This window comes from Cherax quadricarinatus, chromosome 48 (assembly GCF_038502225.1).
Source record: "Cherax quadricarinatus isolate ZL_2023a chromosome 48, ASM3850222v1, whole genome shotgun sequence".
Lineage (NCBI taxonomy): Eukaryota > Metazoa > Arthropoda > Malacostraca > Decapoda > Parastacidae > Cherax > Cherax quadricarinatus.
In genome coordinates this window covers 14,606,529-14,633,266 of record NC_091339.1, presented here as the reverse complement: position 1 = coordinate 14,633,266, position 26,738 = coordinate 14,606,529, and the positions used below count along the sequence as shown (strand labels likewise).

Genomic DNA, 26,738 nt, shown 5'->3' with positions numbered 1-26,738 from the left:
ACCTCTTGTGAGGAACTGTGTCGAAGGCCTTCTTGCAGTCCAAAAAAAATGCAGTCGATCCACCCCTCTCTCTCTTGTCTTACTTCTGTCACCTTGTCATAAAACTCTAGTAGGTTTGTGACACAGGATTTTCCTTCCCTGAAACCGTGCTGGTTGTCAATTATACACTTGTTTCTTTCCAGGTGCTCCACCACTCTCCTCCTGATGATGATCTCCATGACCTTGCATACTATACACGTTAGTGATACAGGTCTGTAGTTTAGTGCCTCATGTCTGTCTCCCTTTTTAAAAATTAGGACTACATGTGTGTGTGTGTGTGTGTGTGTACTCACCTATTTGTACTCACCTATTTGTGGTTGCAGGGGTCGAGTCATAGCTCCTGGCCCCGCCTCTTCACTGATTGCTACTAGGTCCTCTCTCTCCCTGCTACATGAGCTTTATCATACCTCGCCTTAAAACTATGTATGGTTCCCGCCTCCACTACTTCACTTTCTAGACTATTCCATGACTTGACTACTCTATGACTGTGTGTGTGCGTGTGTGTGTGTGTGTGTGTGTGTGTACTTACTTAATTGTGATTGCAGGGGTCGATTCACAGATCCTGGCCCTGCCTCTTCACTGGTCTCTACTAGGTCCACTCTCTCCCTGTTCCAAGAGCTTTATCATACCTCTTCTTAAGATCATGTATGCATCATGCCTCCACTACATCACTCTCCACGTTGTTCCACTTCTTGACAACTTTATGGCTGAAGAAATACTTCGTAATATCCCTGAGACTCACCTGAGTTTTCAACTCCCCGTTGTGACCCCTTGTTGCTGTGTCACATCTCTGGAACATTCTGTCCCTATCCACCCTGTCAATTCCTCTCAGAATTTTACATGTCGTTATCATGCGTCCCCCTATCCCTTCTGCCTTCCAGTTTCGCCAGGTTGAGTACCCTTAACCTCTCCTCATAGGACAAACCCCTCAGCTCCGGGACAAGTCTTGTTGCAAATCTTTGCACTTTCTCTAATTTCTTGACGTGTGTGACCAGGTGGGGGTTCCAAACTGGTGCTGCAAACTCCAACATGGGCCTGACATACACGATGTACAGTGTCGTTTATGACTCCTTACTTAGATGACTACATGCTATTCTCAGGTTTGCCAGGCACCCGTATGCTGCAGCGATGTGCTCGGTATGATGCTTACCCCAAGGTCCTTTTTCTTGAGCAAATTTTGCAGCCTTTGACCTCTAAGGCTAGAAAAATGACAGGATGGAAAATGAGAACCTTCAAAACTAGGGAAGCCAAGCCCATGATGACACTCTTCAGGTCACTTGTTCTATCTAGGCTGGAATATTGCTGCACACTAACAGCACCTTTCAAGGCAGGTGAAATTGCTGACCTAGAAAATGTACAGAGAACCTTCACGGCGCGCATAACGGAGATAGAACACCTCAATTACTGGGAGCGCTTGAGGTTCCTAAACCTGTATTCCCTGGAACGCAGGCGGGAGAGATACATGATTATATACACCTGGAAAATTCTAGAGGGACTAGTACCGAACTTGCACACGAAAATCACTCACTACAAAAGCAAAAGACTTGGCAGACGATGCAACATCCCCCCAATGAAAAGCAGGGGTGTCACTAGCACGTTAAGAGACCATACAATAAGTGTCAGGGGCCCGAGACTGTTCAACTGCCTCCCAGCATACATAAGGGGGATTACCAACAGACCCCTGGCAGTCTTCAAGCTGGCACTGGACAAGCACCTAAAGTCGGTTCCTGACCAGCCGGGCTGTGGCTCCTACGTTGGTTTGCGTGCAGCCAGCAGCAACAGCCTGGTTGATCAGGCTCTGATCCACCAGGAGGCCTGGTCACAGACCGGGCCGCGGGGGCGTTGACCCCCGGAACTCTCTCCAGGTAAACTCCAGGTAAGGCTGTACTCCGTCTGCTGTCTCCTTTGTCCTTCCCAATCTTCATAACTTTGCACTTGCTGGTGTGTGTACTCACCTAATTGTGGTTGCAGGGGTCGATACTCAGCTCCTGGCCCCGCCTCTTCACTGTTACTAGGTCCTCTCTCTCCCTGCTCCATGAGCTTTATCATCTCTCTTCTACTACATCGCTACATCACTTTCCAGACTATTCCACTTCCTGACAACTCTTATAGCTGAAGAAGCACTTCCTAACATCCCTCTGACTTATCTGAGTCTTTAACTTCCAATTGTGACCTCTTGTTGCTGTGTCCCATCTCTGGAACATCTTGTCTCTGTCCACTCTGTCAATTCCTCTCAATATTTTATATATCGTTATCATGTCCCTCCTGTTCTCCAGTATCGCCAGGTCGATTTTGATTAACCTTTCTTAGTAGGACATTTACCTTAGGTCCGGGACTAGTCTTGTTGCAAACCTTTGCACCTTCCCTAACTTCTTGACGTGCTTGACCAGGCGTGGGTTCCAAACTGGTGCTGCATACTCCAGTATGGGCCTGACATACACGGTGTACAGACTCCTGAATGATTACTTACTAAGGTATCAGACTATTCTTAGGTTGTGTGTGTGTGTGTGTGTGTGTGTGTGTGTGTGTGTGTGTGTGTGTGTGTGTGTGTGTGTGTGTGTGTGTGTGTGTGTGTGTGTGTGTGTGTGTGTAAAAATAACCATTATCAGTTATAGGAGACCTAAGGTCACTGTCCTCTTTTCGGTAATTAAGCTTCTAATAGTTTATTCCATTGGTATAAAAGTGGCACATCTGCAACCTGAGGTAACTTTCTGGAGGAAACGTTTCAACAACCAGAGGGGCTTTATCAATGCAGTACAGAGGTCAGGTATAGCACAGGCTTTGTCCTGATGACTTAAAATCAATCTAGCTAAAATTTAGGATACTGAAGCTCTTTGTGCATTATACAACAGTATTGCAAAGACAACTGTTCGCAGATTCTAGACGTCGGCATTTATTTTAAATGATCTTCCTTGATAAGTTAGGTACTACTGCACTTCATCAAGTGGTTATTCCTTTAAATAACACTGGCATTATGAACATTGTACCACAGGCATATTGATGATCTTACAGGTGTGTCTCTCCAGATGTCTTCCCTATATATTTTTTTCTCGTATCCTCCACGTGTTGCGACGAGCTGCAGTTTTGGTTTTACACTTAAAGGTTTCTCGCTTTCTAAGTCTCTAATGGTAGTTGAGGAGTGAGTTATAATGTGCAACAGTTGGGTATCTATATTGTTGATCGTAACGTTTTACCTACACAGTAGGTTTCTTCAACCAAATATAGAGGCAGCAGGTGTCGTAGCGAGGTAAAGATCATGTAAACCATACCACGGGTGGGGCTTGAACCCGCGGCCAGTCGTAAAACCCCAGACGCGTTAGCCACTAGAGTTTCACGACTCTTTGACCGTGGGTTCAAGCCCTACCCGTGGTATGGTTTGTTTGCAATCGTGTCATTATGATTTCGTGAGTCAAAGACCATGTAGTCCGTATGTCAACCTTGGAGAAAAAGTATTTGAGGTGGTTAGTCCCTCAGCCTGGAGAAGCCTTCAGCTCCATGGTCTGGAACAATGTGAAGCTGAAGTATAGGAATGGAGGCTTAAATACTGCCATAGGCGAGTCCTGAAGGTGAGAAATTTCGCCCACCAGAGTTTTATCAATCAAATACAGACGTGAGAATGAAGAATTCTGTAGCGAAGCCAGTGGATGGAATTGATTGGTGTAATAATAGCAGAGGCGGTCGTATGTGGGCAGGCCACACTTGTGGAAAGAGGTCAGGCCCATAAGGTAGACCAGATATTTAAGAATATAGTTAGAGACATCGAGTTTCCTACAATGACCCTAGTGAGCAAACTAGTAGTGGAAGAAGTAGAGTGATGTAGATGTAGCACATGTGTCTTGGATTATATATTCCTTAGATCTAAAATAACCACAACAATCTCACGAGTCTTACTAGGGACTCCAAGCCCATGATGATTCTCTTCAATTCCCTCTAGGCTGGAATACTGCTGTACATTAACTGCCGCCTTCAAGGCAGGCGAAATTGCTGACCTGGAGAATGTACAGAGAACTTTACGGCACACATAAGTACAATAAAGCACCTAAATTATTGGGAACGGTTTAAGTCCCTTGATTTGTATTCCCTGGAACGCAGGCGAGAAAGATACACGATAATATACACTTGGAAAGCGAAAATTACTCCCTACGAAAGCAAAAACTCGACAGGAGATGCGACATTCCCCAACCGAAAAGCAGGGGCTCCACGAGTACAACACAGTAAGTGTCAAGAGGCCCAAGACTGTTCAACTGCCTCCCAGCATACATAAGGGGGATAACTAACAGACTCCTGGCTGTCTTCAAGAAGGCGCTGGACAAGCATCTAAAGTCAGTACCTGACCAGCCGGGCTGTGGTTCGTACGTCGGCTTACGTGCGGCTAGCAGTAACTACTTGGTTGATCAGACCCTGATCCACCACGAGGTCTGATCTCAGACCGGGCCCCGGGCGTTGACCCCTGAAACCCTCTCCAGGTATACTACTGCACCTCATCGCCACTTCTGACTCCTTTTCTTATCCATACATTACGCTTTCCCCAGGTATCTCTATTGACTCTTGTACAGGTGAAAAGTTTCTTTAGTATTTTTTTTAATAAAGGTACTTTGCATCTTTTTAATGTAATCTGTCGATAGTCAAACCGTTATATCATTTATTGTCCTAATTTGCCTCACTGCTACACTATTCACTTCATTTGCCCTTTCTAAGCTTATAAATCCAACAGCTTACCTTTAAATCTTCTTTGCTTATATACCTCAACATGAAAAAAAACTTTTCCTCTGCCCTCCTAAATACTCCTTGATCCTTTGCAATCCTACTTTGTCTTATCATTAACTATTCAATAAGCATTACCCATAATACTCAGCAGGAGTATTCCCACAGACTTCTTACACACTCTCCTGTCCCTTTTTTTTCACAAAGGAATTATACACGTTCTCTGTCCTTTCTTTCACACACAATGAAAACTATATCCCCACGTACTATTATTATCTGTGTCTCAATTCTTCTCTCGCAACTGGTTCACGTACTTTTATTCTTAACCCTGTTTCACCAACTTCACACGCACATTTGACTCTTCCTTTGTCCTAAAAACCTTATTCCTCTCTGTTCAATGGATGAAATCACCGTCATCTTTCATCATTATTTAACGCTTAAAAATATGAATATACTATTATCTGAGGACTATTTACATAGATTAGTATGAGATTCTGTACAAGTTAACTTGTTTTTATTGAAACAGATAACAGTTTTATTATATAAGGACACCAGACTGACAAGTACTAACCTCGCACATACGGGAAGATAGCCTGGAGGAGCACTCTGAATTTGAACACGCTTGGTAAATGCTGTAACAGGTGGAACCGCAGTACATGTATCCTTCGCTGCAGTCGTTCTGTAGGTTCCATCCATCGATGTTCCTGGTGACCGGTCTACGATCAGGTATACCGATGTTCCTGGTGACCGGTCTACGATCAGGTATTCTCCAGAACTTTAAGGCAAAATGAGATTAATGTTATGCTAAACACGGTGCTATTGGATCAGTATGATCTTAAAGTACTGCTGCAATGTCAGGGGTAAGCACTGCAATCAGAATTTTAACACTGTGCTACAGTCGGTCCAGTTTCAATACGGTGCCACAGTCAGTATTATTTTAACATTCAACAGTATCTTAGCTTGGCATTTCAAGTCAGTATTATATTGATTAACTCAGTATCACTGGTTACTGCTCATCTTAGCACCTTGTTAAAACGAATTTGTTGATGAACGTGAAGCTCCACTAACATAGTCAATCTAGTTAGAGACTGTGGCAGGTACTACCCCCAACTAGAGAATTCCTTCACCAGAACGGTTGACACCAGCCACAAAGTGCGACTCTAAACACGGGGTCTAGTGGAGTAATGCGCCGCCACACCAGTAGTTGGTCTGAATTTGATTTTATGTGAATAAAGGACTCCTTTTGGGGGTTAAGAGTGGAAGATGGGATGGATTAAGAAAAGGGTTTGTGAAAGGAGCGTCACTAAGGGTAGAGAAAGCCAGGGCTTAACCCAGCTGCTGGGACTTGGGGCTCATGCTATTTACGTCGCAATTACAGCATCATATGATTAATAATTCTTATTCCCTTTTCGGGCACTTGTTATTTTCCTTATTCTTCCCATTTCAATGGGTAAGAATAGTAAGTAATACTGAAAAGCTTTTACCATTCATTAATTTTGGAGGGTTTTTTGATATCCAATATTTATGAAGTTTCGATTTTATATTATATATATATATATATATATATATATATATATATATATATATATATATATATATATATATATATATATATATATATATATATATATATATATGCCGAAAAGGTAAAATTGGTTAGTAAGAACTCATTTAAAATTAAGTCCTCTCTAAAAAATTTTCTTTACACGTTTAAAGATATATTTTTTTTCATTTATATTAATGTAAAAATTAATGATTTTGTACCAAAAAAACCTTAGAAAACTTACCTAACCTTATTATAACAAGCGCAATTTAATTTAACCTAATCCAACTAAATATATTTTAGATAAGTTCGCAATAATTTAATAATAAACAAACACAATGAAATATATTTTTTCCTTAGGTTCAGAATGATTTTTGCTAAATTATTGCATACACAAATTTTTGCTTCCCTTATTCAGCAAGAAGAGCGTTGCTATTTAAGTCAACATCGCAAGTTTTGCCTATTCGGCATATATATATATATATATATATATATATATCTTTCTTTCAACACACTGGCCATATCCCACCGAGGCGGGGTGGCCCAAAAGGAAAAACGAAAGTTTCTCCTTTTACATTTAGTAATATATACAGGAGAAGGGGTTACTAGCCTCTTGCTCCTGGCATTTTAGTCGCCTCTTACGACACACATGGCTTATAGAGGAAGAATTCTGTTCCACTTCCCCATGGAGATAAGAGGAAACAAACAAGAACAAGAATTAGAAAGAAAATAGAAGAAAACCCAGAGGGGTGTGTATATATATGCTTGTACACGTATGTGTAGTGTGACCTAAGTGTAAGTAGAAGTAGCAAGATGTACCTGTAATCTTGCATATTTATGAGACAGACAAAAGACACCAGCAATCCTACCATCATGTAAAACAATTACAGGCTTTCGTTTTACACTCACTTGGCAGGACGGTAGTACCTCCCTGGGCGGTTGCTGTCTCCCATATATATATATATATATATATATATATATATATATATATATATATATATATATATATATATATATATATGCAATAAGATCACAGTAAACAGGTGATTTCAGAATATGCAAAACAACCACTCTGAAAAAATAGAGAAATTCCAAGCGCTTTCGTGACTACTCACATTATCAAGGAACTATGAAAGTAACGCCGCGCGTCACGTGTTTAACCGTTGTGGGATCTGATAGTGAGGTGCCGGCCAGACCCCTTATATAGCTTCCTTGGATGCCTTACTTTCATAGTTCCTTGATAATGTGAGTAGTCACGAAAGCGCTTGGAATTTCTCTATTTTTTCAGAGTGGTTGTTTTGCATACATATATATATATATATATATATATATATATATATATATATATATATATATATATATATATATATATATATATATATATATATATAAATATATATATATATACATACATACATACACACACTATTTTCCGGCATACAAGTTGCTCTCCCCCCCCCACACACACAGTCTTGAAAAATCAATCTGCGCCTTATATAAGAACATAAGACAGAAGGAACACTGCAACAGGCCTACTGACCCATGCGGAGCAGGTCCATGTCACCCCCCCGGATTAGACCAATGACCCACCTCCAGGATTATCCCAATGACCCATCCAGTCTGGCCATCCCCACTCAAGGATGGAGCACTGTACCAGACCCAGCAGCACAAGCTAGTCAGGTCCAACTCACAACCACCCACACCCACTCATGTATTTATCTAACCTATTTTTAAAACTACACAACGTGACTCAAAGTCATGGTCACGCGTAGGTTTTGGTTAGTCTTTAGCAGTTGTTTGCCAACGTTACGTTACAACTGCTTGGAAACATCGTGTTATATGCTCGTGTGCCTTATATGCCTGAAAATACGGTGGGAAAGACACTTTACACACTAAATGGTGGGTAAGGGAGAAGTACCTCACAGATGAAGGGGTCCTCGTCGGAGCCATCACTGCATTCTTTCACTGAGTTACACACATTAGTAATGCTGATGCACTGACTACCCCTGTTGCATCCTATCTCCGTGTGAAGACAGCTCGCCTCTGCTCCTGCTGGTAAGAAAAATGGCATTCGACGTGGGTGTTTTTTAAACATCTTCAGTTCTGAAAGGAATTTAATATTAATCTATGTTTGTGGGCCTTCATTATTATTATTATTATATTTACAACTCTAAATCCTAGTGGATCTTACAAAGCCAGAGGGCAGAGGTATACTAATGGTGGGGCAGGAAAATGCATGTACTAAAGGGGAGGTAAAGATATAATAGTCAAAATAGTTATCTCTGGTAGCGGTGAATAATACTCTTCGGAGGCGTAGCGTAGGTTTATTGGTGTTCTTGATACAGGCAGTGTGTCTAGGCCTGGCCCAGAGGCCAAGCCTCTTCCTGGCCTGGAGAGGGAGAGGGAGAGAGAGAGAGAGAGAGAGAGAGAGAGAGAGAGAGAGAGAGAAGGCACTTGTTGCTGTTCTGCTGTCTGCTAGGATAATTAGAACACCGTAGGGTGAACTGAAGGTAGGCCTATGGCCACCAGACGGCAGCACAGCTCCCCTATCGGTAGTCATTGGAAACAAGTATGGGGTAGGCATACCCAGCTACAATGGTCTTTGTAATAAGCCAATTTCGTAAAAAAAAGTGCACTGGAAATGTACTCAGTGGTCAGTCGTCACGTGAGGTCACAGACCCTGAGCTGCTTTGGGGATTAGTGTGGACGGTTACAAAGCATGGCTTGCTTCTGCAGTGTTTTAAAAATTGAGGTTGGAGAGTTGAAGGAGGAGGTCTTGCTTCTCCAGGAGGAGATTAGGAGGCTGAAGGTCCACCTCAATGGGTCTGGGAGAGAGTGTGAGGTGGCTGGAGTTGTGGGGAATGAGGCTTCTAGCAGCGAGGTGCAGTCTGTCTCTCGCTGTGGGGAGGCTGTAGTTGGGGAGGCAGCAACGGCTACCAGCAGTGAGGAGCAGCCCAGCACCTGCTACAAGTGGCGAGTAGTTCACAGTAATGGAAGGCGCATCAGAGTAAGGAAAGTTAAGAGTGAAGATCTGAAGGTAGGAAATCGCTTCTCTGTTCTTCAGGATGAATGTACTTCAGTGGCCAGTGAAGGTAAGGGTACTACTGCCCCTGCTAATGGAGGTAAGCGCATTCTTGTGGTTGGTGACTCTCAGGTAAGATACATTGACCGTGCTTTTTGTAATAGGAATAAGAAGATGAGAGATAGAGTGTGCTTCCCTGGAGCTGGTGTTGGGGACATTGTCAACAGGCTGGATAATATCATGTCAGGTAATGGGAGCAAGCCCATTATCTGTCTCAGTGCTGGTGGAAATGATATTGGGAAGGGTAGGAGAGAAGAGCTGCTAGATAAGTACAGGTCAGCTATAGATTTCATTAAGTCTAAGGGAGGGATCCCAATCATATGTAGCATCTTGCCTAGAAGGGGAGTAGGAAATGAATGGTTGTCTAGGGCAATTGGTGTAAATTGCTGGCTAGACAGATACTGCAAGGAACTTGCAATCCCATTCATTGACAACTGGAACAACTTTTATGGCAAACATGATATGTATGCAAGGGATGGGGTACATCTCTCTGGGGCTGGGGTGGTAGCACTTGCAGACTCGATTGAGAAGGCCATTGGTGAAATGCCTATGATTTTAAACTGATGGAAGATAGAGGTATGGGTGTGTGTGGGAAACAAGCAGGTTGCAACACTTGGGTTGGAAACAGTAAATGTATAAAAGGCATTCAGCATGAAGTTATAAATAAAGACAATAGATCAGGTCAGCAAACAAAGGGGGACAGCAGAGGGCAGCAAGGGACTAGCTCCCTTAAGGTTTACTATACTAATAGCAGGAGTGTAAGAAATAAGATAGATGAGCTAAGATTAATTGCAAGTGCAGGAAACATAGATATTATTGCTATAACAGAGACCTGGCTCAATCTGAAAGATAGAGAGATGCCCTCTGAATGTCACATACAAGGCTATAAATTATTCCACACTGACAGGGTCAACAGGAAAGGTGGTGGAGTAGCGATGTATGTCAGAGACAATTTAAATTGTTGTGTTAGACAAGATATTAAATTAGAAGCGTCAGCCACTGAATCTGTTTGGTTACAGCTTCTCGAGGGCCGAGAAAAACTAATTTTGGGTGTGATTTACAGGGCCCCAAATCTTGATAGGGAGTGCAGTAAACTTCTATGGGACGAAATTCGTAAGGCATCTACATACGAAAATGTTGTGCTAATGGGAGATTTCAACTATAGACAGATTGACTGGAGCAATTTGACAGGAAATTTAGAGTCAGGTGACTTTCTTGATACGATCCAGGATTGTTTTTTAAAACAGTTTGTGACAGAGCCAACTAGGGGAAATAACCTCCTTGACTTGGTTCTTGCCAGTAGGGAAACACTAATTAATAATCTTGAGGTTAATGATGAGCTTGGGGAAAGTGATCACAAATCACTCAGTTTTAATATATCATGGAATTCCCCTAATAATGGCAATCAAGTCTCCGTCCCTGACTTTCGCTTGGCTGATTTCATAGGACTGAAAAATTACTTAGGTGGGCTGAACTGGAATGACCTGACTAAGGGTCAGGTAGGTGGTGATGGTTGCCGATATGATGCTTTCCAGGGCATAGTTCTAGCTGCTCAGTCAAATTATGTTCCAAATAGGGAAATCAGATCAAACAAAAATGATCCTAAATGGATGAACAATAGATTAAAATATCTGATTGGTCAAAAGAGAGGCATATATAGGCAAATCAAAAGAGGAGAGGGGCAATTGAGAAATCGATATATTCAGTTAAAGAGAGAAATAAAAAAGGGAATTAGAAAAGCAAAAAGAGATTATGAGGTTAAAGTTGCAAGAGAATCGAAGACTAACCCAAAAGGATTCTTTCAGGTATACAGAAGTAAGATCAGGGACAAGATAGGCCCACTCAAAAGTTCCTCGGGTCAGCTCACTGACAGTGATAAGGAAATGTGTAGAATTTTTAACACATACTTCCTCTCAGTTTTTACACAGGAGGATACCAGCGATATTCCAGTAATGATAAATTATGTAGAACAGGACGATAATAAACTGTGCACTATTAGGGTCACAAGTGACATGGTCCTTAGGCAAATAGATAAATTAAAACCTAACAAATCCCCAGGCCCTGATGAACTGTATGCAAGGGTTCTAAAGGAATGTAAAGAGGTGCTTAGCACACCTTTGGCTAATCTTTTCAACATATCACTACAAACTGGCATGGTGCCAGATAAGTGGAAAATGGCAAATGTGATACCTATTTTCAAAACAGGTGACAGGTCCTTAGCTTCGAACTATAGACCAATAAGCCTAACCTCCATAGTGGGAAAATTTATGGAATCAATAATTGCCGAGGCAGTTCGTAGCCACCTTGAAAAGCATAAATTAATCAACGAATCTCAGCATGGTTTTACAAAGGGGCGTTCCTGCCTTACGAATTTATTAACTTTTTTCACTAAGGTATTTGAGGAGGTAGATCATGGTAATGAATATGATATTGTGTATATGGACTTCAGTAAGGCTTTTGACAGGGTCCCACATCAGAGACTATTGAGGAAAATTAAAGCACATGGAATAGGAGGAGAAATTTTTTCCTGGATAGAGGCATGGTTGACAAATAGGCAGCAGAGAGTTTGCATAAATGGGGAGAAATCAGAGTGGGGAAGTGTCACGAGCGGTGTTCCACAGGGGTCAGTGTTGGGCCCCCTGCTGTTCACAATCTACATAAACGACATAGATGAGGGCATAAAGAGCGACATCGGCAAGTTTGCCGATGACACCAAAATAGGCCGTCGAATTCATTCTGACGAGGACATTCGAGCACTCCAGGAAGATTTGAATAGACTGATGCAGTGGTCGGAGAAGTGGCAGATGCAGTTTAATATAGACAAATGCAAAGTTCTAAATGTTGGACAGGACAATAACCATGCCACATATAAACTAAATAATGTAGATCTTAATATTACGGATTGCGAAAAAGATTTAGGAGTTCTGGTTAGCAGTGATCTGAAACCAAGACAACAGTGCATAAGTGTTCGCAATAAAGCTAATAGAATCCTTGGCTTCATATCAAGAAGCATAAATAATAGGAGTCCTCAGGTTGTTCTTCAACTCTATACATCCTTGGTTAGGCCTCATTTAGATTATGCTGCACAGTTTTGGTCACCTTATTACAGAATGGATATAAATTCTCTGGAAAATGTACAAAGGAGGATGACAAAGTTGATCCCATGTATCAGAAACCTTCCCTATGAGGATAGACTAAGGGCCCTGAATCTGCACTCTCTAGAAAGACGTAGAATTAGGGGGGATATGATTGAGGTGTATAAATGGAAGACAGGAATAAATAAAGGGGATGTAAATAGTGTGCTGAAAATATCTAGCCTAGACAGGACTCGCAGCAATGGTTTTAAGTTGGAAAAATTCAGATTCAGGAAGGATATAGGAAAGTACTGGTTTGGTAATAGAGTTGTGGATGAGTGGAACAAACTCCCAAGTACAGTTATAGAGGCCAGAACGTTGTGTAGCTTTAAAAATAGGTTGGATAAATACATGAGTGGATGTGGGTGGGTGTGAGTTAGACCTGATAGCTTGTGCTACCAGGTCGGTTGCCGTGTTCCTCCCTTAAGTCAATGTGACCTGACCTGACTAGGTTGGGTGCATTGGCTTAAGCCGGTAGGAGACTTGGACCTGCCTCGCATGGGCCAGTAGGCCTTCTGCAGTGTTCCTTCGTTCTTATGTTCTTATGTTCTTTTTAGATCTCTAGCTGGCCAGTGTAGGTTCTAGGTGTTAGGTAGGCGTTGGGGTGTGATCCATCTACAGTAATTCAATGGTAAGTGTTAACACCAATTAAAATTTGTGTACCCAGCAAGCCCAATCTTATACAGTCCACACAACTTTAATTACCAGAGTAGCTGATCTTAACATTATAATTAATTTAATGTCAGGTCTAGCTTTTTGTGAGAGTGGTGAAGAAGTAGGAAGCCCAGGGAGTTACAGTTCAGTGACCAACTGTGACTAAGTCCCACTTGCCTCACCCAAATTACTTGCAGGTAATAATTCAGGTAATACCCTGTAAATCTCATGCAGGTAATTTACTCACATAATTTTCGCAATCATACAAGGCATTCTCCAGTAGTAATGATTCCAACGATTAAGCTTACGGAGATCATCCTTATACAATGTATCGTCAATAATATTTTAAGCCAATCATAAGAAATATTCTTTAATTACTGAATCAGATATGAACAGTTATCATACCTCAGCTTTTAGGACTTTAGCCACCCAATAACAGTGAGAACGTTATGTTCAGGAAACCACACCAGTAGTAAACATTTGAAGCTGATCAGACGAATCATTCCCCAGTTATGGCATGGATTCCAATGTTGCCAAGTTTCTATTTAGTATTTTACTATATCATATTTGCCTGGACGCAAGCGAAACAAAATGGTTGTCACTATTCGTTGCAAGAGGGCAGTAGCAGCCACTTGGAAGGGAACAAGGAGACAGCTGCAACCACTAGAATTTTGAGACAAAAGCCTTATGAATGTAAATACTGTATTATTAGTAGTATTAGTATTATATTCATGAGAAACGTTAAATCCGTAGTCATATAGTACCTGGGGGAATGGAAGACAATGAGGTTCGACCCAAGGATTAGAGGATAGATTCAATTCCTTGTATCAAGAGCCCCTTCGCCGACATCAAGGAACCTCCTTTTATACAGCAATTAATGCATATTATCTAATACAAAGTTACATTAAATTATAAATTAAATAAATATCTGCATGTAATTACAGATATATGTTAATTTGCTTACAAATCATTAATTTATAAATAGAAAGCTTCTCTATCGTACATAACCGTGAATTTTGCTGTATCCTCAGTCACACCAAATCTCTTAATATTTATAGTAAAGTGTATAAGATCACATTCCACAATATCACTAATAGAAAAATAAGAGTATACGTAACTTGCCTGCGAATAACAAGGCTGAGAGTACCAGTAACTTGACAAGTCTGGCAGGAACCATGGCGGCGGCTGCGGCTACTGCTGTGGCGGCTGCGGCTACTGCTGCGGCGGCTGTGGCTACTGCTGCGGCGGCTGCGGCTACTGCTGCGGCGGCTGCGGCTACTGCTGCGGCGACTGCGGCTACTGCTGTTTGATCAAATAAGCTTTCCCTAGTAAAACTTCGGTTCCTAATTTGTGCAAAATTCAATGCATTACAAATAGATTCCTAGTAACTCACAAAATCGTAATGACATGATTGCAAAGAAACCATAGCACGGGCGTCATGATGACGGCTTTGAGGGAATTGAACTTGAGCTTGTCACGGCCACGCTGGCGGGAGATTCGTCTGTAAAAACTTGCATTGGTGGTCACAGTGGTGCCTATGCTAACCTTCCTATGGTGTATAAATATACCTAGTTGGACAAATCCTGTTATAGCCAGCTGGTCCAGTGGCTAGTGCGTCGGTCTGGAGTTTTATGACTGATCGCGGGTTCTATCCTCGCCCGTGGTATGGTTAGATTCCTAGTAACTATGTAGGTATAGATTAGACTGCCACTTTTAGAAATCCTAATTTTCGTGTTTCGTCTTGACCTTTATGTTCTTTGGCAACCAGGATCAATCTTTCAATCTTATTTCTGAGAGATTTCTAATCTATTCTGCGCATTTTTTGTTAGATCAGTCTACTATTATGAGCAAAAGCAATGTATGTAGCGTTGTATAAGAACCACAAGCAGCGTATTACGGGCAATAGCTGGTAGGTATTGTTATTAATATATTCATCGGCGGGAGCGCTAAACCGACAGGAGGGTCAAAGTTCCAGGAAAATGGAAGGCAATTCAGGTTCGAGCCAAGGATGGGGAGGACAAGTCCACTTAATGGATCAAGCCCCCCTACCGTCTTCAACGCACCTCCCTCGAGGGCAGCTGCATAGCATTGTCCATTGACTGAGGAATTCCACGAGAATTTGTCTTGCACTCCACTGACAACTATTTCACTTGTCTGGTAGGAATCGAGAATGATTCCTGGATATATCACTAAGGTTACCATTGAGGTTTCTCACTACACATTACTCTTAAATTGCTAATTTTTCCAGTTCAAAAATATATGTACTAAATTATATGTAAACAAACGTATAGCCAAGTTCTTATTTAACAATAAAATTCATGATTATTCAAGTATCACACTGAAATAAGATTAAATTTCAGTGGGCTGAAGAAACAGCGTAGCAGACCATTAACTAGGTCGCCACTTCCTCGGTCTGTATTTACCCAGGTCAACAATAGTTATAAACCAGCAAGAAGTGGGTATTGACCGTAAAGTCAAGAATATCAATGTGTAAGAAATCTCCAGTCTGCTGGAATTATTCAAGTGCTGAGTAAAAGGACTCTTTACAAAGCGGTGTATATAATGATAATTATTATGCAAGTACCTGAGGTTGAGAGCGGTGCCTGTGGCCGGTGGAGCTTTTCTCTGGTGTGTGAGGTGGGGCAGCCAGTACCAGCGACTACTACCTCACTGGTGGTGAGGTTTGGCAAGCAGCATCAGCGACTACTACCTCACTGGTGGTGAGGTTGGGCAAGCAGCACCAGCAACTCCACTACCTCTCTGGTTTGTGAGGTGGCGCAAGCAGCCAGCACCAGCGACTCCACTGCCTTTTCCCCGACTCCTAGAAGTTGCCAGAATTAATTCTACCCTTACATAATAGTAAACATAACTCGTGTAATAGCAGACTGTTGTGGGTCGAAGTCAGAAAAAATTCCGTTAGAAAACCCCAGTCCCAGTGAAATGTCATATCGTGTAATATATAGAAATTCAGCCCTGTATAAGAAAACTCCAGTACCTGTTAGAAATATTTATACGTTGGGTAAAATGTAGCTTGGCAATGCTGTGTATCTAATGACGTAAAAAGCTAAAAAAAAAAAAAAAACTCATCCCTTCCCTTCATACTTGTCCTGTACAGAATCATTAATAATTATAGGTCGACTGAGATGGCCTTGCCTAACCTTGGAACCTTGGTATGACCAGATTATAATTATAATCATGGGGAAGCGTTGAACCCGTAGGATTATACAGCGCACGGGGGGATGGAAGGTATTCAGGCTCAGTTCAGGGAACCGGAGCAAAGAACCAATTCCCTAGATCAAGAGGCCCTCACCAGCGTCAAGGAACCTCCCTTGAGGGGTGGTATGACCAGAAAGCTTCAAAACCGTTGATGTATCGTACGAAATGTGAATTATGGGAGGTGTGAATATATTTTTTTGTATATGCTGCGTGATTCTTACACACGTGTATTTGCACGAAGCAAACAAAATGGGGATCTAATCTATTTAAATGCTTTTGATGAATTATAAGGATATCCTAAGTTATCATAAAGTGAGTTTTATATATCTATGCTAATTTTGGGGGACCATTTTCGAGTAAAAGTAGGCTTTAGTCAGGGACGTGTGATGTCACTCTGGTTGCTTAATATATTTATGGATGGGGTTGTAACAAGTAAATGCTAAGGTATTAAGGAGAAGTGTGGGATTAAAAGTGGGAATGGTCACAGTTGCTCCTTGCTGATAGCGGTTCTTTTGGGAGATTCTGAAGAAAGGTTGGCGAATGAGTTTGGGAGAGTGTGAAAAAGGAACTTAAAAGTGAACATAGGAAAGAGTTATGTGATGAGAGTAACAAAAAAAATATAGACAGTTAAAAATTAGATATGAAGGAAGAAGTGGGGGGGGGAGAATGTATTTAGATATTTAGGAGTGCTTTTGGGTGTAGTAATCGGCAAAACAAGTTAAATATAACATTATACAGGTTAACTAAGGATTCTGAAAGACCAAAACGAAGGATTTGTGCCGCGTGGCTAACAAGAGATAACTGTAACTTGTTATTACTTAGAGATGAAAGAGTATAAATATCGATATTATGTGTATTTTAACTTTGATACAGTGGCGTCGTGGGGCCCCAACTACTTAACACAGACGCAGGCTTGTTACCAAGACGCAAAAATTGGTAAGCATCACTAAGTTTATAGGATTTCAGATCCTTCCTGGTGTTGGGAGAGATGTTTATCCCATACATTTATCAATACAGTCTCATGCGGGGTAAAAGCCGACTTAATTCAGATGACTGCTGTGGAAAATAATGTATTTTCCGGAAAAATAGTGTATTTTTTTTTGTAAATTAGTGTAATACATTGTATTTAATAAAAATTATATTATAAAAAATGGGAAGTTCTGCGCCTGCGCTGAGGAGCAGAGCAGAGTCGCCATTGTGTTTTGAATTGAGCCAAGAGAAAAACGTTAGTGAAATAGGAAGAATTTTCGTCGCTCTAGAGGTTATATAGGGCTTACACCTATCAAATAGGAGCCGAAATTGTTGGATGTGCAGTCTTGCATAACATGATAATTCAGGCGACTAGACAAGACAACTCCAGGAACCTCAGATAAGCAGTCTATTTAAGTTGAGATTCTGGCCAGTTTTCTCTATATATTTAGGGAGGAGTTTTCAGTATAATACACAGTAATCTCCAGACAAATTGGTGAGTGTTATGATAAATTCCCCTTCTGTTATATAAATGTGTATATGTAATCATTTATTAATTTTAATATAGTCCACAAATTTATATTAAATTTACCAAAATTCTTGGTGATGTACATTTCATTTGCAATTAATAGGTCTAGAGCAACTTGTGGATATGACAGTTGTAAGTATCGAAGGGGGACATTTTTTGTGACCTAGGTGTCCCAAAATTCCTACTTGTCTATGTAACTTTGATAAATAATAATTATCTTTGTTACCATTTACTGGTATGTACCTTATGAGTTACATCCAGATAAATGTAATTTTCCACAACTGCAAAAAAAATCAAAACAGACTACTCTCCAATAATTAAAGCGATTTTTATTGTCGTTTCTACTCTTACCTGAACCATAAACCTATTTTCGCCCATGAAATTACATAAAAAACAAAATTAGGAACACTAAAAATAAATTAAAACGTAATCGTTCATACAACACAATTACCAACCATGACTAATAAATCAAAACAGTAGTTATCACCAAAGTGGAAAGTAACTTCCCAAGTGATTGACGGGTGAGTGTCTTCAAATAAGGATGTGTACAAGTGGCGCTGATGCTGTGAATAGTCACACAGCCTCGCTTGTGAGAGGCAGTAGATAGCCATAACGGAATGTCTGTCTTGCTAAAACTTGCCAGTTACCAAGGGAAGAATGAAGGAAGTCTTGTGCAGGCTGCTCCCTGCCAATCTCTCGACAGTCGAGTACTGGGAGGCACAGGGTGGGATGAATCCTAAAATTTGCTCGTGTTGATGGCTTGTTGCTACCCTGACCCCACGAGCTGCTTAAAAGCGACTTATTATGATCTCAGAGGTCTCTAGAAGTTCCCCAAAGATGGTTTGCTATTATCCTAGATAAGGCACACTGTAGTCCTTAGGATAGATTGTGGCTCTGAAAATGGCTAGTCATGAATGCAGGCAGTTTTAGGAGGTTTTCAAAGAAGTATATTTTTATCAAGAAGTATTGTTCAATTGATTTAAGTATTTCCTGTTCACTTAAGCGAAAATAAATAAAAAACTAATTACCAGTCATTATTACTGAGAAAACGGAACAATCGCTCAATTAGGGAAACTGTGCGAATTGTGACAGTTGGGAGTAGTTCAAAGGCCCTGGAGTGATTCATGTGTTTTGCAGAGTATAAAATAGGAGTGCAAAAGTTTTCTATCAATCTTTGCAAAAGCCTTTGAAAAAATGTGATTATGGTGTAACATCACAAACTGAGTACAAAAGTAGTGACTGGAAAAGTTACCAGATGCATCTTCAGCTTTCGACCAAATCTAACACAAAAACAACCACAAAGTAAAATGATTCCTGCACAGTAAAGAGCTGCTCCTAGAGACTACTTGCCCAAGTTCCTCTCATTTCCACACATGACACAGATAAAGACATATCAGAACCTTTGTGATATCTTTCGCAGACGATGCTAGGCTCAAGCCCCAACCATTATATGATTTGATAATATAGAATACTATAAGAGCGGCCACTAAAGGACACACCAAATCTTCAAACCAATTGAAATGAAAAAAAAATCTGTGCGAATCATGTTAAAAACCTAAATTATTAGAAAAGCCTAATAGTCACTCCAGTTTCATTCCCTAAAACGCAGGTAAGAAAAATGTATACTACAGAGCTAGAAAATACTAAGGACTTGTCCTAAATCTACACGCGGAATTTAGTCATGAGAACGCGAGGAACGTGGGTAAAAGGTGCAAAATACCATCAATGGAGGGTAGCTCCAATTCCTTAGGTAAAGAGCCATATTGCTTGGATAAAGAGCCATCACCTGCATCAAGGCTTCATCCTCAGTGAGAAGCGGCAGTGGGATAAGCACACAAAATGCTTACTCACTGGTGTCCTGGAGGCTTCACTCTTGTCTTGGAGGCTTCACTCTCTTGTCTCGGAGGCTTCACTCTCTTGTCTTGGAGGCTTCACTCTCTTGTCTTGGAGGCTTCACTCTCTTGTCTCGGAGGCTTCACTCTCTTGTCTTGGAGGCTTCACTCTCTTGTCTCGGAGGCTTCACTCTCTTGTCTTGGAGGCTTCACTTTCTTGTCTTGGAGGCTTCACTCACTTGTCTCGGAGGCTTCGCTCTCTTGTCTCGGAGGCTTCACTCTCTTGTCTTGGAGGCTTCACTCTCTTGTCTTGGAGGCTTCACTCTCTTGTCTTGGAGGCTTCACTCTCTTGTCTCGGAGGCTTCACTCTCTTGGAGGCTTCACTCTCTTGTCTCTGAGGCTTCACTCTCTTGTCTCGGAGGCTTCACTCCCTTGTCTTGGAGGCTTCACTCTCTTGTCTTGGAGGCTTCACTCTCTTGTCTCGGAGGCTTCACTCTCTTGTCTTGGAGGCTTCACTCTCTTGTCTTGGAGGCTTCACTCTCCTGTCTCGGAGGCTTCGCTCTCTTGTCTCGGAGGCTTCACTCTCTTGTCTTGGAGGCTTCACTCTCTTGTCTTGGAGGCTTCACTCTTGTCTCGGAGGCTTCACTCTCTTGTCTCGGAGGCTTCACTCTCTTGTCTCGGAGGCTTCACTCTCTTGTCTCGGAGGCTTCACTCTCTTGGAGGCTTCACTCTCTTGTCTCGGAGGCTTCACTCTCTTGTCTCGGAGGCTTCACTCCCTTGTCTTGGAGGCTTCACTCTCTTGTCTCGGAGGCTTTACTCTCTTGTCTGGGAGGCTTCACTCTCTTGTCTCGGAGGCTTCACTCTCTTGTCCCGGAGGCTTCACTCTCTTGTCTCGGAGGCTTCACTCGTCTTGAAGGCTTCACTCTCTTGTCTTGGAGGCTTCACTCTCTTGTCTTGGAGGCTTCACTCTCTTGTCTTGGAGGCTTCACTCTCTTGTCTTGGAGGCTTCACTCTCTTGTCTTGGAGGCTTCACTCTCTTGTCTTGGAGGCTTCACTCTCTTGTCTTGGAGGCTTCACTCTCTTGTCTTGGAGGCTTCACTCTCTTGTCTTGGAGGCTTCACTCTCTTGTCTTGGAGGCTTCACTCTCTTGTCTTGGAGGCAAGCATCAGATGATAGGTACCCCTTTTGGTGCTGCAGCCGTCACAAGACCCTTTAATAGGTACAGCCCTGATGCTGGTAAAATGTTGAGTACCTCTCCTCACTGGAGGCTTCATGGAGGATGCGACTGAGGAGCTAAATTTTTACATGATTTTTTTAAATATCATTAATTTACATTTTAATAAAATTATTATTATTATTGTTATAAAAAAACGCAGCAACCCTGTATGGGTCAAACACGGCTGCTTATATAACAGACCCTCCTTAACCGTGTACGTGAATTTACAAACCTCCATGTAAGGGAACGGGTGGGATTGAACCCCTGGCAAGTGAGTTAAAACTCAAAGGCTAGTGCGCTAACCCTTAGGCCAGCTGGCTCTAATAAAATTCGTCCATTTAGTTATATTTCTGCGTACCTAGGGAGGTTAGCATGGGCCTCACTGTGACCATAAATGCAGGTTTTTACAAACGAAACCTTTGATTTGTCTGCAATCTTCTTATTTCGATTTCGTGAATCACATTATCCATGTGATACTCTGCAAAATTTCTCACTCACTCTCCCTGTTATTAGGAATACCCCCAACTACATTAGACAATGTGCATTGCCTATTTGCTACTTCATTACAATCCTTTGAAATATATCGATATTTTTCCCCCTCCCTCGTCCACTAGACTCCACTTTCTCTATAGGACATCTGTATACAAAGATCTGATTACTCCAACGACGTGAGGCAAAGAACATACTAGATGATTATAAAATCAGCTAAGCAATCGCAACCATGTTCAACACTGTGGGGTGAGAGTTGCTTGTGTATATAATGCTAAGCAAGCATACACCCTGACTAGGAGGCGAAAATGTAGGCTACACCCATATCAGCTTTTACAGATATTTTCATGGTAATTAGTATTTTGGGAGAGTATCTCTCATGCGATAGTCCAACAGTGTGTGTTTACAGAGCGTGCTAGAGGTTTTCAGTATGAACAGAAATTCTAATATCTACCTATTTCTAAAGTTGATATTTTTGTCTGTCCTTCGTGTGGTCAATGGCGATGCCAGAGTAACATCTCCTCACTGACCTTTGCTATTTTAGTTTATTTTAATTGGGAAGAAAGCCCTAAACCCGTAGGAGTCATATAGCGCCAGAAGAATTGGAGGCAATCAGGTTCGACTCTAGGAAAGGGAGGATAAATCCTATTCTTTGTCTTAAGGGCCCTTCACTGGCATCAAGGCAAGTTTTTCTTAAGGAGTTAACATAAGAACATAAGAAAGGAGGAATACTGCAGGAGGCCTGTTGGCCCATACTAGGCAGGTCCTTTACAATTCATCCCACTAACAAAACATTTGCTCAACCCAATTTTCAATGCCACCCAAGAAATAAGCTCTGATGTGAAAGTCCCACTCAAATCCAACCCCTCCCACTCATGTACTTATCCAACCTAGATTTGAAACTACCCATAGTCCCAGCCTCAATAACCCAACTAGGTAGACTGTTCCACTCATCAACTACCCTATTTCCAAACCAATACTTTCCTATGTCCTTTCTAAATCTAAACTTATCTAATTTAAATCCATTACTGCGAGTTCTCTCTTGGAGAGACATCCTCAAGACCTTATTAATATCCCCTTTATTAATACCTATCTTCCACTTATACACTTCGATCAGGTCTCCCCTCATTCTTCGTTACCTTTGAAAGTTGCAAGATTTCCTTAACATTATGGAGCAGCTTTTATTTTATTTACAAATCGCTGGAACGTTTGGTTTTTCAGTAGTTTAAACATGTACCTTTTCATTACCAAAAATCACAATCTTATTATCACTCATATTAAAATATCTAAGTCAAATTTTGAAGTAATTTTCTCACGTTACACAACTGGCTGTGTCAGCAAATTTAAACAATAGGATTTCCTTTTTCAATGAACCGGCCGTATTCCACCGAGGCATGGTGATCTTAAAAGAAAAACTAAAGTTTTTCCTTTTTAAATTTAGTAATTTACACAGAAGAAGGGGTTACCAGCGTGTGTGTGTGTGTGTATGTGTGTATGTGTGTGTGTGTGTGTGTGTGTGTGTGTGTGTGTGTGTGTGTGTGTGTGTATGTATGTATGTGTGTGTGTGTGTATGTATGTGTGTGTATGTGTGTGCGTGTGTGTGTGTGTGTGTATGTATGTGTGTGTGTGTATGTGTGTGTGTGTGTGTGTGTGTGTGTGTATGTGTGTGTATGTGTGTGTGTGTACTCACCTATTTGTACTCACCTATTTGTGGTTGCAGGGGTCGAGTCCTAGCTCCTGGCCCCGCCTCTTCACCGGTTGCTACTAGGCCCTCTCTCTCCCCGCTCCATGAGCTTTATCAAACCTCGTCTTAAAACTGTGTATGGTTCCTGCCTCCACTACGTCATTTTCTAGGCTATTCCACTGCCTTACAACTCTATGACTGAAGAAATACTTCCTACTATCTCTCTGACTCATTTGTGTCTTCAACTTCCAATTGTGGCCTCTTGTTTCTGTGTCCCCTCCCTGGAACATCCTGTCTTTGTCCACCTTGTCTATTCCACGCAGTATTTTATATGTCGTTATCATGTCTCCCCTGACCCTCCTGTCCTCCAGTGTGGTCAGGCCGATTTCCCTTAGCTCTGGAACTAACCTTGTCGCAAACCTTTGTACTTTCTCTAGTTTCTTGACGTGCTTTATCAAGTGCGGGTTCCAAACAGGTGCTGCATACTCCAGTATGGGCCTGACATACACGGTGTACAGTGTCTTGAATGATTCCTTACTAAGGTATCGGAATGCTGTTCTCAGGTTTGCCAGGCGCCCATATGCTGCAGCAGTTATCTGATTGATGTGTGCTTCCGGAGACATGCTCGGTGTTATACTCACCCCAAGATCTTTCTCCTTGAGTGAGGTTTGCAGTCTTTGGCCACCTAGCCTATACTCTGTCTGTGGTCTTCTGTGCCCCTCCCCCATCTTCATGACTTTGCATTTGGCAGGATTAAATTCGAGAAGCCATTTGCTGGACCAGGTGTCCAGTCTGTCCAGGTCTCTTTGAAGTCCTGCCTGGTCCTCATCAGATTTAATTCTCCTCATTAACTTCACATCATCTGCAAACAGGGACACTTCTGAGTCTAACCCTTCCGTCATGTCGTTCACATATACCAAAAATAGCACTGGTCCTAGGACCGACCCCTGTGGGACCCCGCTCGTCACAGGTGCCCACTGTGATACATCATTACGTACCATGACTCGTTGTTGCCTCCCTGTCAGGTATTCTCTGATCCATTGCAGTGCCCTTCCTGTTATATGCGCCTGATGCTCTAGCTTCTGCACTAATCTCTTGTGAGGAACTGTGTCAAAGGCCTTCTTGCAGTCCAAGAAGATGCAATCAACCCACCCCTCTCTCTCTTGTCTTACTTCTGTTATTTTATCATAAAACTCCAGAAGGTTTGTGACACAGGATTTGCCTTCCGTGAATCCGTGCTGGTTGGCATTTATACTCCTGTTCCGTTCCAGGTGCTCCACCACTCTCCTCCTGATAATCTTCTCCATAATTTTGCATACTATACACGTCAATGACACAGGTCTATAGTTTAGTGCCTCTTTTCTGTCTCCTTTTTTAAAAATGGGAACTACATTTGCCGTCTTCCATACCTCAGGTAGTTGCCCAGTTTCCAGGGATGTGTTGAAGATTGTGGTAAGTGGCACGCACAACATATCTGCTCCCTCTCTAAGGACCCACGGGGAGATGTTGTCTGGTCCCATTGCCTTTGAGGTATCGATGTCCCTTAGCAGTTTCTTCACCTCCTCCTCATCTGTATGTATGTCGTCCAACACTTGTTGGTGTATTCCTTGCTGGTGTCCCCGTCTGGTCTGTCCCCCCAGAGTCCTTCCTGTCTCTACTGTAAATACTTCCTTAAATCTCTTGTTTAGCTCCTCACATACCTCTTGATCGTTTCTTGTGAGTTCTCCACCTTCTTTCCTCAGCCTTATCACCTGGTCCTTGACTGTTGTCTTCCTCCTAATGTGGCTATACAGCAGTTTCGGGTCAGATTTGACTTTCGATGCTATGTCGTTTTCATACTGTCGCTGGGCCTCCCTCCTTATCTGTGCATACTCGTTTCTGGCTCTTCTACTAATCTCCTTGTTTTCCTGGGTCCTATGCCTCCTGTACCTTTTCCATTCTCTGTTGCACTTAGTTTTTGCCTCCCTACACCTTCGGGTAAACCAAGGACTCGTTTTGGTCTTCCTATTATTTCCGTTTCCCTTGGGAACAAAACTTTCCTCTGCCTCCTTGCACTTTGTTGCCACATATTCCATCATCTCGTTTACTGATTTTCCTACCATTTCTCTGTCCCACTGAACCTCCTGCAGGAAGTTTCTCATACCTGTGTAGTCCCCCCTTTTATAGTTTGGCCTGTCCCCTTCAGTTCCTGTTACCTTCTCCACTTGTAACTCTACTATATAGTCAAAACTCAGAACCACATGATCGCTAGCTCCAAGGGGCCTCTCATAAGTGATGTCCTCAATGTCTGAACTGCTCAGGGTGAACACAAGATCCAGTCTTGCTGGCTCATCCTCCCCTCTCTCTCTGGTTGTGTCCCTGACATGTTGATGCATGAGGTTTTCAAGTACCACATCCATCATCTTGGCTCTCCATGTTTCGGGACCCCCATGTGGCTCCAGGTTTTCCCAGTCGATCTCCCTGTGGTTGAAATCGCCCATTACCAGTAACTTTGCTCTGCTCGAGTGAGCTCTTCTTGCCACCTCAGCCAGTGTGTCCACCATCACCCTGTTGTTTTCTTCGTACTCCTCTCTTGGCCTCCTGCAGTTCTGTGGTGGGTTATACATCACTCCAATGACTACTTTATGTTCTCCGGACTGAATTGTACCTACAATGTAGTCTCTTTCTCCAATCATGTCCATGCCTTCCATTTCCTCAAATCCCCATCGGTGTTTTATGAGCAGTGCAACCCCTCCTCCCCCTCTACTCCTTCTATCTTTCCTCAGGATCTGATATCCTGTTGGGAAGATTGTGTCTGTTATTGTCTCAGCGAGTTTTGTTTCTGTGACTGCTATGATGTCTGGGGATTTTTCACTGATTCTTTCATTCCACTCCTCATGTTTATTCATTATTCCATCCGCGTTTGTGTACCAAACCTTTAGTTTCTTTTCTATCATTGTGGTCATGCAAGAATATTGGGGTTGGGGGAGCGAGAGCCTTGGTGGGGGCCTATATGGGGCTGTGGTGTAGGTGGGGTTTGTGTTGATGGGGGTGGGGTCAGAATGCCCATAAGGGACAGCTGTTGGGGTGAGGTTTGTGATATGGGGATTGGTGGCAGAGGGAACAGTGAGTGGGTTGTAGTATAGGTTGCTCAGTTGCGTTGGGAATGTCGCGGGTGGAGTCTTTTGGTGGGAGATTCTGTGGGGTGTGTTTGCCCTTCCTCCTGTGTCTGGGTCCTGCTCATTTTCATTGCTTCTCGTTCCTCCTTGCGTCTCTGTACCCTCTCTTTCAGTGTAGTCCTTTCTTCTTGTGTTCTGTCGCGGTCGAGGTATACTCTCTGGTACCCCTCTTTGTCCCTCAGTCTTGCTTTCTCTTGCAGAATCCTGGTTCGAACTGATTCTTCCTTGAAAGTTACTCTGACAGGCCGTATCCTTCCACTCGCAAACCACCCAATTCTCTGAAAATTTGTCACCTGGGTCATATTGCCCTCCCCTATTGTTTTCATGATGCCTTCAATCATTTTTTTCTCCTCCTGTTTTATTTCTTCAAAGTTGGCCCCCTTGGCTTCTTGGAGCCCGTACACAAAAACTGACCTCGCCCTTTCCTCCTCCCACTGAGTCTCCATCTGCGTCCTCTGAGGCATTTTATTTCCTTCCATTGACATGTTC

General features: G+C 42.3%; 1 protein-coding gene across 3 annotated transcripts in view; it reads right to left on the bottom strand.

The window, feature by feature from the left end:
• Window positions 1-15,942, bottom strand: part of LOC128696132 (uncharacterized) — a 30,749-nt gene extending 14,807 nt beyond the window's left edge. Inside the window, exons 1-4 of one of the 3 annotated variants that reach the window (XM_070094886.1) lie at window positions 15,741-15,942; window positions 14,279-14,458; window positions 8,205-8,338; window positions 5,315-5,518 (exon numbers count right to left, since the gene is read on the bottom strand). In XM_070094886.1, coding sequence (XP_069950987.1) covers window positions 5,315-5,518; window positions 8,205-8,338; window positions 14,279-14,333 — 393 coding nt within the window. In that variant the 5' untranslated portion in view covers window positions 14,334-14,458; window positions 15,741-15,942. The remainder of the gene's footprint in view (window positions 1-5,314; window positions 5,519-8,204; window positions 8,339-14,278; window positions 14,459-15,740) is intronic. The other 2 variants (XM_070094888.1, XM_070094887.1) reach the window with 2 other exon arrangements.
• Window positions 15,943-26,738: the final 10,796 nt, after the last annotated feature.